The following is a 13700-nucleotide window of genomic DNA, read 5'->3' on the forward strand; positions in this document are numbered from 1 at the left end:
GGTGGTGCAAACAACTGCAAACGGTGGGATAAGCTCGCTGAGTACCCCGCGCAGTTGGAAGTCGGGTTGGAGATGGTATTTAAATGAATGCACATGTGCAAAACACTATTTTGCAGTTATCTGTCTTGTGGTCTAGTTGCGATAGGCCAACAGGACGATCATCAGCAGTGACGTAGGACCTCAATTTGCTTAGAAGCCTCAAGTAAAGTACGTACGGGAATCTTTAGAGACCAATTACGCAAGTACCAATAGCCCTGCGTTTTTGGTCGCAATGGGCTACCGCAAATCCACACTTACCGCTTTCGGTTTAAAGGAATGCGACGCGACGCGTCTTCTTTGTCGTGACGCGCAGGCGCGGAGACTTATCTCCCAGACCTCGTGCCGCAGGAAGGCGCTTTACACACTTCCTTTCCCTCCCCAACAATGGCAACTACGGTTCTCGGAAAACGCACCCGAAGTGCTGTAGAAGCGGAAGGTGAGACTTCTGGACTAAATTACAAATCAAAATATCGCTGACTCTTTTTCAGCGCTTCCTGTGCGCACCGCGAGCAAGCGCAGAACTGTTGCACCCCGGGTCCAACGTGAGACCGCCACTGCACCTCGTCGGACTCGCTCAACTCGCCTCGCTGCAAAGAACCAGGATGCAGAGCAACCGGTGGACCAGGAGAATGGGGATGCCATCAATAAGATCTCGGAAAAAGCGCATTCAAAACACACACTGCGCGATGATCAGGGTGGGTCTCCGACAAAGATCAAGTCTCATTTCCGCACCTCGAAGCTCGTGGAGGGTAAGCTGAGAGATTTGGAATAATTGGTTAAGCAAATTGGTAGCTAACGGCTTTCAGATGAGAAACCTGAGATCCCCGAAAAGCTTGAGAAGCTCGAAGTACCCGCCCCGGTCGAATTCAAGACCCCGCAAAAGAATCGATTTCGAGATGCGATCCAAAATTCCCCGGTTACACCTCGCCACCGTGTGCAGGTAGGAGCCAGGTCTGTGACTCCGCGGACCCCTCGACACGCCGACCTTCCCCCCACTCCTCGTCAAAGTGCCACTCCGACAACAACACAGACCGTTTATTCGCAAGCCCGACAGCTCTTCGCTCGTGGCGCCACTTCTGGTCGCCTCGTTGGGCGAGAGTCAGAGCGTGAGAAGGTCTCGACTTTCATTGAGGATTGTGTTGAGTCTCAAAAAGGTGGCTGTCTCTACATCAGTGGACCTCCTGGTACGGGCAAAAGCGCCATGGTCAATGAAGTATGCCAGGACATGGACCTCTCCAATGTCAAGGTTTCTCATGTCAACTGTGTGAGCATGCGTAACTCTCGTGATGTATACAGTAAACTCATCCAAGATTTTTGTGATGAATCGGAGGTTTTCAAAAAGAGCGAGGCCGACCGAATCAAGGATATGTTCATCCCAACGAAGGCGAATGGTCTGTATTTGGTTAGTCTGGATGAGATGGATCATTTGCTCCAAGGCGATTCCGGAGTATTGCAATCTTTGTTTGAGTGGTCTTTGCATAACAATTCTACTCTGATTCTCATCGGTATTGCCAACGCCTTGGATTTGACAGACCGGTCTCTCCCACAATTGAAAGCAAAGAATTTGAGGCCGACACTACTTCCATTCTTGCCTTACAATGCAGCTTCAATTGCCGGTGTGATTACTGCTCGCCTTCGATCATTGCTTCCCACGGATTCAGCTGATTCTGATCCCAAATTCGTTCCTTTCTTGCAGCCGGCGGCAATTCAGCTCTGCGCAAAGAAAGTTGCTTCGCAAACAGGCGACCTTCGCAAGGCGTTTGAGTTGATCAAGCGCGCAATTGATGTCATTGAGCAAGAAACTATCCAGAAATTGGAGAAGCAACTTGCTGAAACAAAGATGTCTGTTCTAGCAGAAAATGAAAATCTCTCTTCGCCCTCAAAGTCAGGCGCTGCTCCTCGGCCGACAACCATGTCCAGCTACACACCGTTGACAGCGCCTCGCGCTAGCATTGCCCACATTGCCCGAATCACGACCTCTGCTTTTGGGCAAGGTACTGTGCAAAGACTAAAGAATATCAATCTGCAGCAGAAGGCTGCTATCTGCACATTGATCGCACTCGAGCGCAAGCGTCGTGAGATGGACATTCACAGCACGCCCTCCAAGAATCGATCCTCTGCCCCGACAGTGAAGCAGGCCTTTGACACATATTGTACGCTTTGTCGAAATGACAACATCCTCCACCCCTTGACAGCCACAGAGTTTAAGGACGTCCTGAGCAACTTGGAAACCATGGGCCTTGTAGGCGAGTACCAAGGCCGTGGCCGTGGCGGAACAGTCGCTGGTGGCTCTGATGTTCGCCGCACACCTTCCAAGTCCGGAAACGTGATGTCAACCCCTCACAAGGCCATGAACGAACAAGGTCTGATCTGCTTCGTGTCCCAGTCAGAAATCGAAGGCCAAATTGCCGGACCTGGTGAAGGTATTCTGAGGCGGTTGCTCCGTGGCGATGGACTGTGATATTCGCATGGTCTTTGTCCTTGAATTTCCATTTGTTTGAGTTCGTTTTTCTACTATTATCTTTGATCGTTTTCTATTACCCACACAGCATTATTGGAGGCATTATCGGAGTCCTGTTTGAGGCAATCTTACCATGTACAAAACCACCGCATTTCTGGAGTCGAGTCTGCATTCTTCATGTTTAGCGCCGTTGACACGATTTCCATTTGTTTCTCGTTCCATTTTTTGAAACAGCCATGCAACATGGCATGACCTCTTGATCGACAGCCAAAACAGTCAAAAAAATACAACAAAAATATGAATGAAAAGACCAAGTCAAATAAACCAAACTCCTGACTCTTAAATATCCCGGGATCCGTCGGTAGAAGGCGGTTTTGATGGTAGAGTATACCTAGTTCGCAACCCGCACGGTGGTCTACGACTGGGTATCTACTACTGTCCCAATAAAACTATCCGGGGAATGTTGACCGGTAAGGAATACTTCAAGAGCTTCAAATTGGCTGAATTGACTCGTTTTCTAGCATTAGGTCACATTGTTTTTCGGTTGATATTTCATTCCCCTGCTTGGTGCTGTCATGAATAAATTTTATGTATGCATGGCTGTACTCTCCACGACTGCCTCCTTGCGCTCATCCAATCCACTATCCGTCGGAGAGGACGTGTCTATCCCAAAGATAGAAATAGAAAGGACTCCATGTACAAGACCCCTCAAAAACACTCTCTACACGTCAAACAGTTCCGCTAATGTTGCGCCTCGAGATTTTAACTGGTCGACAAGATGAAGGTAGAAGTCCATTTGAGCGGAATAGAGGGCCATGGAACCGTAGGATTTAATATCATGCCCTTGAGCTATGAGATCCCTCCACGCAGATCTGGCTCGTTGTAATTTCATGAGGGTTGAATCTAGTAAAACCTTTTCTTGTGGCTCTACCCTTGGCTCTTCAAGCAGAAAAGCTATCTCCTTGAGTTTTTTTTCGACAAAAAGATGCAACGGCGAAGGCCGTTGTACCTGTGAGTTGGCTTCATGCTTGAGTAGCAATCTCACGAGTTGCAGGTCTTTGGACTGCACTGCAACACATAGTGGTGGTAATTCCAGCTCTTTCCACACCCACCATTTCCGAGTAACTGTTGGCAGCACAAATAAGAAGTTCGGTCCGAGATGAAAATTTGTCTGTGCCCCGTGGTCTAATAAAAGTTTCACGATCTTCGGGTGTTTCCTTCGGATTGCTAGGATCAGACAACGCTGGATGTTGAAGATGCTCCTTATGGTGTAATTCTTTTGATAGAGAGGGTGGTCGAGGACAGAATTCCAGAAAAGTTCTGAATGGTAAAAGCATTTGCATGGAACTTTGGTCGAGTGGTTGGAGTCATTTAAGTTGTTGGATGGGAGATTTGGCCGGTACGGTATTCCTGAATCTGATGAAGTCTCGGGCAGGTATATCCCTAGCTCACCATGGAATTGACGACAAGGCATTAACTGTGCATCTGGGTGAGGCTTTGCGCGGGTGAAACGCAGGCCATCCAGTAAGGCTTGAACTTGATAGGGGCGGTTACGTTTAACAGCAAAATGAAGTGCCTTGGCGTGATTGTATCTGCTTTCGAAGTGGTATAGAAACCAACTGAGTGAAGCATACAGGTCACGGCTGGTCCTGGTTAAAGCGTAGAAGTTACTCGTGTGGTGCAGGTATGAGGCCACAATCAGGAGGATTTCACTGGGTAGGTGAGTCAGCTTCATAACGGCGATCCAGGGCTTTTCAAAGCAGAGAAGCTGGGAAAGGACAGGCTTGTAACTCGATCAAGGAGTCGAGGATTTAGACTTCGGCAGTCAAGAAGAGTCAGAGGCAAGAAAGGAAGGCGGCTGTAAGAAAGTTGGTGAGAAGGGAAGTGGTAAGAACCAAAAATGAAGCAAGTGAAAAAATTTTGGGGTTGGTTTATACCTTCAAAAGGATCTGGGCTATCACAGTGCAAACGAGGAAGACCAAGCTCTCAATCCTGAAGGTGACTATACTCAAAGGTCATATAACATACTCTCCATGATCCTCTGAGGGTATATATTGAGTCCTTGATCCCCATAATGCTTTTTGTTTAGAGGCGCTAAGTTCTACTGGAACCACAGAATCGATTATTTGCAGAGCGAGATCAGGAGACCCCTGATTGTTGACAAGAAGCTGATTCTACGTTCCTCACTCGTCAGTTTTGTATAGATATCTATTACCGTGTTCGTGTTGGGTCAAACTGATACCTCTCATGTACGTATAGATGGCTTCCAGGTTGAGCATAGGTGAGCCTACATGCAGAACAGTGGGCTGTGAATAGTCAAATACCTCGAAATGTAGGATCATATACTCAGAGACGATGGTTTCTGGATTGGGAGAGTGGTACGACCTGGATCGGCCTAAACAGCCACCCGGCCTTGTTTGCAGCCTAGAGAAGTACCAAGGTACACAATGTTACAAAGATGCAGTTCCATATATCATCAGTGAGCCGGACGAATATTTGAAGGCGCTGTCATTCTCTTCAAACACCAGTGAAGTAGATGGCCATGTCGATGTGCTAGAGGTCATTCGCTATATAGACAAGAGAGATATCGCTTGCACATTTAGTCTTCACTGTGAGACCTGAGAGGAGGTTGTCAATACCACTCGGGATATGAGTTCACTGGTTATTCTTTTGGTGTTTTGAGTCGAATGTTCACTAGGAAATGATGTATAGGAAGCAGTCTTTATTTTGAAATTCTCACTTATTTAGTGCATTGTTATTAAGTGATTACCCTCGTACTTGGATCGATGGGTAAGGAAAGCGAGCCGTCAATGTCTTGAGCTGCTCGAATTTTCTCATCGAGTGGTTCGACTCATTGTCCTCTCCATCCTGATCAGGGCATCCTCTTCTTCCGCCTTTGCGAGTTTTTCACTCGGCAACATAATGGCCTTATCAATCGCCACAGGAAGAGCTCGATGACGGCCCCGGATCATCACTGCGCAAAGCACCAACTTGCTAAAAGTATGCCAGCCCCCAGAAAAGCTATAGAGCTGATCTGGAAGACCTGTACTGATTCCGACACAGCCATAGGCGCTGACGGTTTCAAATATGATATTGAAAGCCGAGTATGTGACTGGATCCCGGGTGAACTGGCCGGCTTCAACTATACATATTATTATGACGGCTAAAGCAATCCACCATAGATCGAACGCCATCTGTGCGCGGAGTTGGTGCCGGACAAAATACAACCTTCCCGATGCGGGGGCCTTAGGTGTTAAAGGGCTCGAGCTTTCTGATGAATAGGTCTCCTCGTCTGGATAAACGGAGGGGTCGTCTGCGTAGATACCGAGGCTTCTTTCTTCATACACATTTGAGTGGCGCATAGTGATGACAACAGGGTAGACGGAGATATACATCATTATCACGTATATCACCTGCGTTCCTATTTCGAGGGCGGAGATGTTTGTTATGTAGAAGCCCCCACTTCGAACGCAAAGTGCTTGGAAAAGACCATCTAGCACACGTGGTCCTGCGGGAGTAATATTGACCGCCGGATTATCGTACTATTGATAACAATCATAATCAGCATTATGAACATGCGCCAAGGAGGGATTTTCATACTCACATTGAGCACCTCATAAGCTACCCAATCAACCCCATTCAAAACAATCACAGAAACCAGAAGCCACCACGTATGTGCAGAAGGAAACAGGGTTGTATAACACCGGCGTGGATGATCTAAGAGGAACGTCAAAGTCTCACGAGAATAGTGATAATAATCACCGCGAGGAAGAAGCAGGCGAATGGTGTACAATATCCACCGCAGGAATATTGGATAACTGCGAATAATTATGAGTATATGGAAAAGGACGGATTAGTGACCCGGGAAACTACGAAAAGGCTTACCAGGTGTTACCAGCTAGGATGAGAAGGCCCATCGTGATCAGCATATATGTTGAACTTTGAAAGGGAACCTTGCACAGCTGTTAGTCGGAAAACAATCATTTGAGCTTCAGAATATTGGGCATTCACCATATTGGCATCAAGTACACTCATCCCAGAATTATTGAAGGCAGAAATGGCGAAGAAGAACCCCACCCACCTAAGTTCGAGCAGCCTTTAGGAACAACCTCAAGAAATAGTCATTATGGAATTTTTTGAACGTACCAAGGATCCAATCCATTCAATCTAGCCACTGCGGCCTTGTTTCTTGCCATGTACGCACCGACACCTAGCCCGCCTAACAACTGCCACAGCAGAAAGTATACCGGGACGATAATGGACAATAGGGATACGGCTCGGTACTCTGCACCACCGAGTCTTCGGCGTTCTCTTTCACTTAAATTATGGAATGAAGAATTCCGGCTGAACTTGCGTAGGAAGTTTAGATGGCTGTCATCTTCAAGGCCATCGTCATTATTGCCTTCCTCCAATTGATTATGGGCGGCAGGCACGAAGGGGGGACGCATATTCTGGCGTGCCAGATTAAGGGGATTTTCCCCAGAGTCTAGGCGTACGTCAGCGGTGAATGTAATATGAGCATCAGTATCTGCAGTATCAATTGGTTCCCGAGGGAAGCCTCCATCGGGTTGTGTTTTGTGAGACGCTAAAGATTCAGCGTGATCCGTAGCCGCGGGGTGAGTATAATCTGATTTTTGGCTATTTTCCTTGCAGTGATCCGGATTGGTTCCTGATGTCTGTCCTTGGCTCTTGCTTCGTGCTATGGGTTGGAGAGAGGCGCTCGATGGAGTTAGGGGTCTATATGATGGCAAACTTTGGCGCCTATTTGATTGCATATTTGGTTCATTGGGTACTGTTGGCTGTCGTGATGGGAGTGTGGCCAGTTGAATTGATGGGCGAGACTGATTGATCGTGTGGCGGAGTCTCCTTCTCCGTAGACCTTCTTCTTGCACAATTTCTCTAAACCTTTTTTCAAATGTTCTTTTGCGAACGATGACTACTGCGATGGAGACCCATATCTATATCTGATTAGCGTTCCTATCCACAAGTGTTGTAGGTAATTGCTAATTTTAAGTAAGCGGCTGGCCACAAGCAGACTGGTTCCTTACCGTGGACCCACATATTATCAGGAACAGTAGTAAGATCTGCTGGATTGTATTTAATGTAGACAAATTGACAGTGTTCAAACCAGCAAGTGTCATGGCGCTGACTGTCAAAAATAACGCATCAATATATCGCACGCTGTGGGGCGGAGAGGAGCTACCCCAGAGGATGGCGGAGGTGATAAGAGTCGCCCCGATGAAGTAGGCATAATGCACTGTGAGAAATCGGATCCGGGGCAGATGAAATTTCTTTATCTTCCAACTGCATTTAATCATTCTGGATGGGAGATTTTCTATTTAAGGCCAGCTGTTGTCACACAAATTATATGATGTCTTCAAGGGATCATAAGGTAGCCACTAACCTTTGTAGTGGCGTAGGCTTAGTAAGCTATGCCGATGTTGATTCGTCAGTTCATATGCCTCATATGTATGCACGCCTTGAGGTACAAGGCACCACAAAAATTAGTTGAGTACCGCATTGTCGGTACTAGACAAAGCGTCGTATTTGAAACTACGAAAAGTAATATAATTGAGCATATAACCCGGTACCTACTTGCTCGCACCAAGCTACGCTGGAGGGTAAAGGTGATGAAAGAAGGGTTACCTAGCCAGTCGGCGCCTTTCGTTCCTAGAATGGAAATTTGGTGTATATCGTAGTTTAAAGCGTAGGTTGAATCTTGAATCCCTAGGTTTTCGAAGACCTTGAGTCAACTTGCAAGCAGCGTGATGTGTCTATTAATGCTTTAAAGAGCAAATATTTCGTCTGAATCACAATGTGTAACTGCATAACACTAAGTAGTGTCTAGGTATCCGATTTTAGTGGCGTTTGATCAAAGATGCCGGTTGCTGTATTTTCCAATGGCTTATACAGCCTCATTTAGGAGTATTTTCGCCACCGACCCGAAGGCCATGTGCCCAGACGACCTCGTACATCAACGGTATTAGTACGCCCTATTGGATAAACTGTTTGTGATATAATAGACGACAAGCTCGGCTTCAAAAATTTTACACTCTTTCGCTATTTCTCAGCGCCACAATTGGGCACTAATGAAGATCTGGTATTAGCCGGAAATTTGCATCATCTTAGCACTGTTACGAACATGAGGATATCCAAACTAGAATAAATTACATATATTGCAAGAGCACTCTGGAAACGTCTTTAGAAGCCAGGTCACTAATCAGGGGTAACATGCCTTGATTCTACAAATAATCAGATCAAATGATGTTAGGATCCAACAACCCGAAGCGCTCAATGTTATTAGACGTAGTGCTGTGCTAGCCCATACTATTTTCTTGGATAGATATCAGAGAACAATACACTGGGTACAACAATAAGTTAACTAACCAGCGCGGAAACCAATAATGAAAACCCTGCAATTAGGATATCCAAGAGCAAGGTTGCCATCCTGTATAGCAGAGCAAGAGAATTTACGATACTCAGCAGGGAGCCATATAAGGTTTTCGTTCCTAAAGGCGATCCAGTCATTTACTGTGGAAACTTAAAGGTTTGGCTCATATGAACTTTGACCGACGAACGAGTCGGCATGGCCCTCGAGCGTCTGTAGCTTATGTACAAACATGGGACCCCCTCAGAGAATACAGTAGCGTGCAAACCAGTGATTCTCAGCCAATCAGATATAAATAGATCGCTTCACATAGACACTAGTAATAGTTCATTCCTACCTAAAGCTTCCTTCTATATGGCGGTGTATGTAGGTGTGTGTCCTAATAGCCCGATACATCACAAAGATTCTGCGGATGAATAGTTCGAAGCTAAACAACGCTGTTCTACCGTGTTGCGTAAATATAAGTGTATAATTGTGCCAATCAGTACCGGCAGTCGGTCACATTATCGTGAAAGCCGCATAGGAGCACAAGTTTGGTCGGCCATCGGGCTTTCCTCGCGGGACGGGCCGTCGAGCCAAAGAAATGCCAGGACAGCCTACAGTAATAGCTAAGCGCCTAAGCGCCTAGCTCTCGTAAATGTGACCAGAAACATTCTTCTTTGATAATCACGCAGAAAAGGTTCTCACAATAAGTCAGCTTGAAAGAGGGAAATGGACTCGACCTTGCCAGATTCCCAGGCAGTCTCTGTGCTGTTTGCCTAGCTTGCAGCAAATCTTCTCAAGATTGGGCGTATTTACGGAACATCTGCTATACAGACGTGGAGGTTTCGTTATGTTTTATGCGACGGGTCAAATACAAAATTAACGGTCTAGGCTCAAGATAGATTAGTTCCGAAATGTGGTGCCGAGAGAAAGAACGAAAGAGTGCTATCATTGAGGAAGCCGAACTTGTCCTCTACCGTACCCGATCGAAATGTCAGAAAATATCAAATAATATTCACAAAAGGACCATCTACAAAACTTATAACGAATCAACTACAAACAGAAAGATTATGACGGTTCAGGAAATTCGTACATGTGTAAGAGAATCGAGTATACATACAGGGTGCGGACTTAAAGGCGAGCACAAGGAGAAAAGAGATGCATGAAAACATAAGATAAGAGAAAAAAAAAAAAAAAAAAAAAAAAAAAACCAATTCCAAGGAGAAATAGACCCGTATAATCAGGATGGGCTCTTAGGTATTTGACAAATAGCACATGCAGGCAAGGCAGGGCAGAGAAGGGTATGTATGCATGCATGCGTTGAAAAGGCATGACGACGAAACGGAAATAATTTTTTTCTTTTTTAGAAAAAAAATTCAAGAGGGAGGGATTCAAGAAAAAGCTTCAAAAGACGCGTCGCTATACATGGTCTTTGAGACGTGTTTCATTCTCTCCCCGAAAATGTCAAGGTGCATCATTCAATCATCCATGGGCTTGTCTTCCAGAGTTACACCCTTGGGCTCGCTTTCAGCGATACTGCTCCGGTTGCTATCGGTGCCTGCGGCGCCGACGGCAGGTCCGGTTGGGAAGCTAGAAAGACTTCCGAGACCGGGCTTGCGAGTATACCGGCCACCAGCTGAGCGAGGGATGGAGGCGCGCTTTTCAAATTCGGTACTTGTGGGGGCTGGGGTGGGTGTTGGGGTGGGGGGAACCATCGGAGGCAGTCTCTGGGGGAGGCGGCGGGCTATCAGAACCCTCCGAGACACTGGCACTAGTCACAGCTGCTGAAGCTGGAGACTCGGTGTTACCGTTGATTGCAACCTCAACAATCTGGGTGTTCACAATGGGAGGGTGCTCGGATCCAGTAGGGGATCCATTGCTAGCGGGAACATCGAGGCTGGGACGGGCCGTCGGGGTGGCTCGACGATCAGCAGGGCTGGCTGCAACATTGATGGGGAATCGACCGGTCTCAGAAGCGCCGCTGGAACGGTCCCGTCGGTGACGTTGACGGGTTGAAGGGCTGGTAGCGCGGCTGCGGTTGACGATGGCGCGCTGGCGAGCCTCCATGGCGGCACGTCGGTTGCTCTCATCCGTGCTAATTGCTCGAGGGCGGCTGGAATTAGAGATGCCCAACGCACTGGACTGGCGCTTCAGCTCGCCAAAGATGGCGTCCTTGTGAGCAAAAAGATCACGAATCAGGCGGTAACTGTGGCGCTCGTCCATTGTGAGACTGCTCTCGAAGCGAGGGCGGAGGATACATGGTGACAGGACCTGTGCAATTGCAGCAATGTACTGTTCATCGGCAGAGGTCAAGTCGATTAGGCGTGTGAAGTGGGTCATGATGGCATCAAGCGTGGCAATGTTTACGAGACGAAGTTGTCCAAGCGTACTCTGCAGGACCTTAATTCGTCCCTCTTCCGTGGTCTCATGAGCGGTGGTCGAGTAGATCGTTTTAACGATTTCGTAGACTTGCGAAGAAACAAGAGAGTCTGCGGCATAATTAGCTTCCGTAATTTGACACATCGGATCGGAAGGAGATGACAAACCTGGCAACTCAAGAAGGTACAATTTTAGAACGCTAGCGACGGTGGGTATCTCAAAGGTTGGGAGGATTTCATGATAGTCCGCTTTGCTGTTGTTCAGAGCGTTGCGCAGCTGGTGCGTGTGAGACAACTTAGGGTTGTGCAGCCAGATACCACGACGGGCCTCGTCACCCTCGAGTTCGGGGTAACCTGTACATCTTAGCTTGATTCTGAGTTCCGTTCAATAGATGAGGTTTTCTTACGGTTGTCCAAGTAGGTCAAAAGGGTGGTTACCAAGATTGGAACGCGCTTGCGGTCCACCCGAGCTCTGGCTTCAAGATCGACACCAAAGTTTTGCTCTATAGATGATCAGCGTTTGTTAAAGGTTTGGTCGATTGAGTTGTCCACATACCTTCAACAGATCCATAGTAGTTTTCGTAGGCCTGTACTCGGGGGACAAACCCGCCAGTACGGTAGTTCTCCAGGAGATATCTTAAATCTCCCAGCGGTTGAATCGTCTCCTGATACAGCATCATATGATCGACAGTGCTCTGGAGATTGGGAATGACGTTGCTAATGGCGCCAGAGAAGTCGAGAACCACAGCCTTGATGGCCTTGAGGCGGTCCAGCTCGCACTGCTCCATAAACCGCAAGTTATCAATGACGTCTTCCTCGAGGCGGCACCGAAGCTGATCGAGCTTTCGCACACCAGCTTTGTAGCGTTCATCGGCTTCCAATGCCTCTCTCCGCAGCTTCTCCGCAGGAGTCTCGTTCGGGTAAGGGTTGTTGAGGGGGTTCCATCCAGCGATCATTTCCGAGACTGACGACATTGGCGAGTCGGCACCATCTTCGCTCGAAGCCCCAGAAGCCGCAGAGGCGACCCGCATTAGAGGCTTCTTCTTCTCAGGAATGCCAGTGAGTTGGAAGACTCTGGAACGCCACTGGTAGTTCATCTTCGAGCTGTTGGCGAAAACACTACCCATGTTGCCAACCAAGCGCAAAAAGCCACCATCCACAAGATCCTGTCCGATGCGTTCTGCCTGCGCCAGACTAGAGGCCTCCATGTATCTCTGAACGTACTCCACAATATCCGCACCGGTAGAGACATTCTGATATGTACCAATGATCGGCACCTTCGCCTCGCCAATTCTGATGTTGTTCAGCATGTGCAGCAAAATCTTCTTGAAATCCTCTGGACCGTAGATGCGATCTCCCAGTTCAACGGGCTCCTCCTCCTCGGGCTCTTCCTCGGTGGGAAGGACGATTTTCGGCGTCGGCTTGATCTTGGGACTAGTCTCAGGGTCCTGGAAAGCAAGCTTGTTCTCCTCCTCCAAATCTTCCACCACCCGGCACTTGTTGAAGTAAGTGCTGCGAAGTTTCTTCACCAATTCAACCTGCTTCGCATGTTCCTTGATCCGCCCCTGGAGGTTATCATGAGACGCCTGAACCCGGTATTCGTGCTGCTCGCCCCAGCGACGGAATGGAGCCACGACAAGTTCGCGGATGTTGTTGGCGATCTTCTGATGATTCCGAGAAGCCTCAACCATCTCAGTACGGACACCTTCGTATGCCTAGAAAACCGAGATACATGCGCCGTCAGTTCAGATCTAGTCAGACAAAAATGACCAAAACCAAATCTCATGTTCTTCATACCTTTCTCACACTAGCACCATCGTCCTTGCCGAAACCCGCGGCAGATAACCGATCCACGCTTGGTGCAATATCTCCCATGCGGAGACCATACTGCTCCTCCGCATCTGCCCGCATAGATGCGATCAGCAAGATCTGCTTGTTCTCCACCACTCCTTGCTGTAATTTCCCATAGAGGACGCCGAGACCCGAGGCATAGTCGGGCGTCCAGAACGAGTCCGCAAAGCCAGGCATTGTGACAGCGACCGGCACGAACACGGTTCACTTTGTTGAAGTAATTGATCCGAAGTAGGTGATCGGCACCGAGTCAGGAGTGAAAGTTCGTGAGTCAGAAAACCGTGATTGGGATGTGAAGTGGGAATTGAGGACAAAGATCTTGTTGGGCGCAAAATACAAGCGACTTGGGTGAATTTAGCGGGCCCGAACTGAGCCTCCTCCTGGACGTCGAAACAAGCAGGTATAAAAAATCTCAAAGCAGACCGGCTAGCTCGAAATTAGGTCGCACTGGAAAAGAGTTCTGACGAAGAACAGGAAAGATAGGATGTTGCGCTTGGCACTGGGGAGAATTGAGGCTCGAGATGCGGATGGGATCCCGGGGAATCAGAGCGCGCGGCAGGTAAGCGCCAAGGAGCGGCGAGGGCGAAGGAGGTGGAAAAAG

General features: G+C 48.0%; 3 protein-coding genes across 3 annotated transcripts; 1 reads left to right on the plus strand and 2 right to left on the minus strand.

Moving 5' to 3' along the window:
• Positions 1 to 423: 423 nt before the first annotated feature.
• Positions 424 to 2500, plus strand: N7484_001939 (AAA family ATPase CDC6; the record flags this gene model as incomplete). The annotated part of the gene is made up of 3 exons (XM_057112359.1): positions 424 to 475; positions 528 to 788; positions 846 to 2500. The coding sequence occupies 3 exons, from the start codon at positions 424 to 426 to the stop codon at positions 2498 to 2500; spliced, it is 1968 nt and encodes a 655-aa protein (XP_056977096.1).
• Positions 2501 to 5334: 2834 nt separating this feature from the next.
• N7484_001940 (Low-affinity potassium transport protein) lies at positions 5335 to 7818 on the minus strand (the record flags this gene model as incomplete). Its single annotated transcript, XM_057112360.1, has 6 exons — positions 5335 to 6042; positions 6105 to 6318; positions 6386 to 6453; positions 6512 to 6581; positions 6647 to 7458; positions 7549 to 7818. 6 exons carry the CDS (start codon positions 7816 to 7818, stop codon positions 5335 to 5337), a joined length of 2142 nt encoding a protein of 713 aa, XP_056977097.1.
• A 2530-nt stretch (positions 7819 to 10348) lies between these two features.
• Positions 10349 to 13276, minus strand: N7484_001941 (GTPase-activating protein RGD2; the record flags this gene model as incomplete). Its single annotated transcript, XM_057112361.1, has 6 exons — positions 10349 to 10635; positions 10679 to 11359; positions 11417 to 11602; positions 11656 to 11751; positions 11805 to 12963; positions 13046 to 13276. 6 exons carry the CDS (start codon positions 13274 to 13276, stop codon positions 10349 to 10351), a joined length of 2640 nt encoding a protein of 879 aa, XP_056977098.1.
• Between the last annotated feature and the right edge of the window lie 424 nt (positions 13277 to 13700).

The sequence above is a fragment of the Penicillium longicatenatum genome (assembly GCF_028827895.1).
Source record: "Penicillium longicatenatum strain IBT 33135 chromosome Unknown contig_1_segment0_segment0, whole genome shotgun sequence".
Classification (NCBI taxonomy): domain Eukaryota; kingdom Fungi; phylum Ascomycota; class Eurotiomycetes; order Eurotiales; family Aspergillaceae; genus Penicillium; species Penicillium longicatenatum.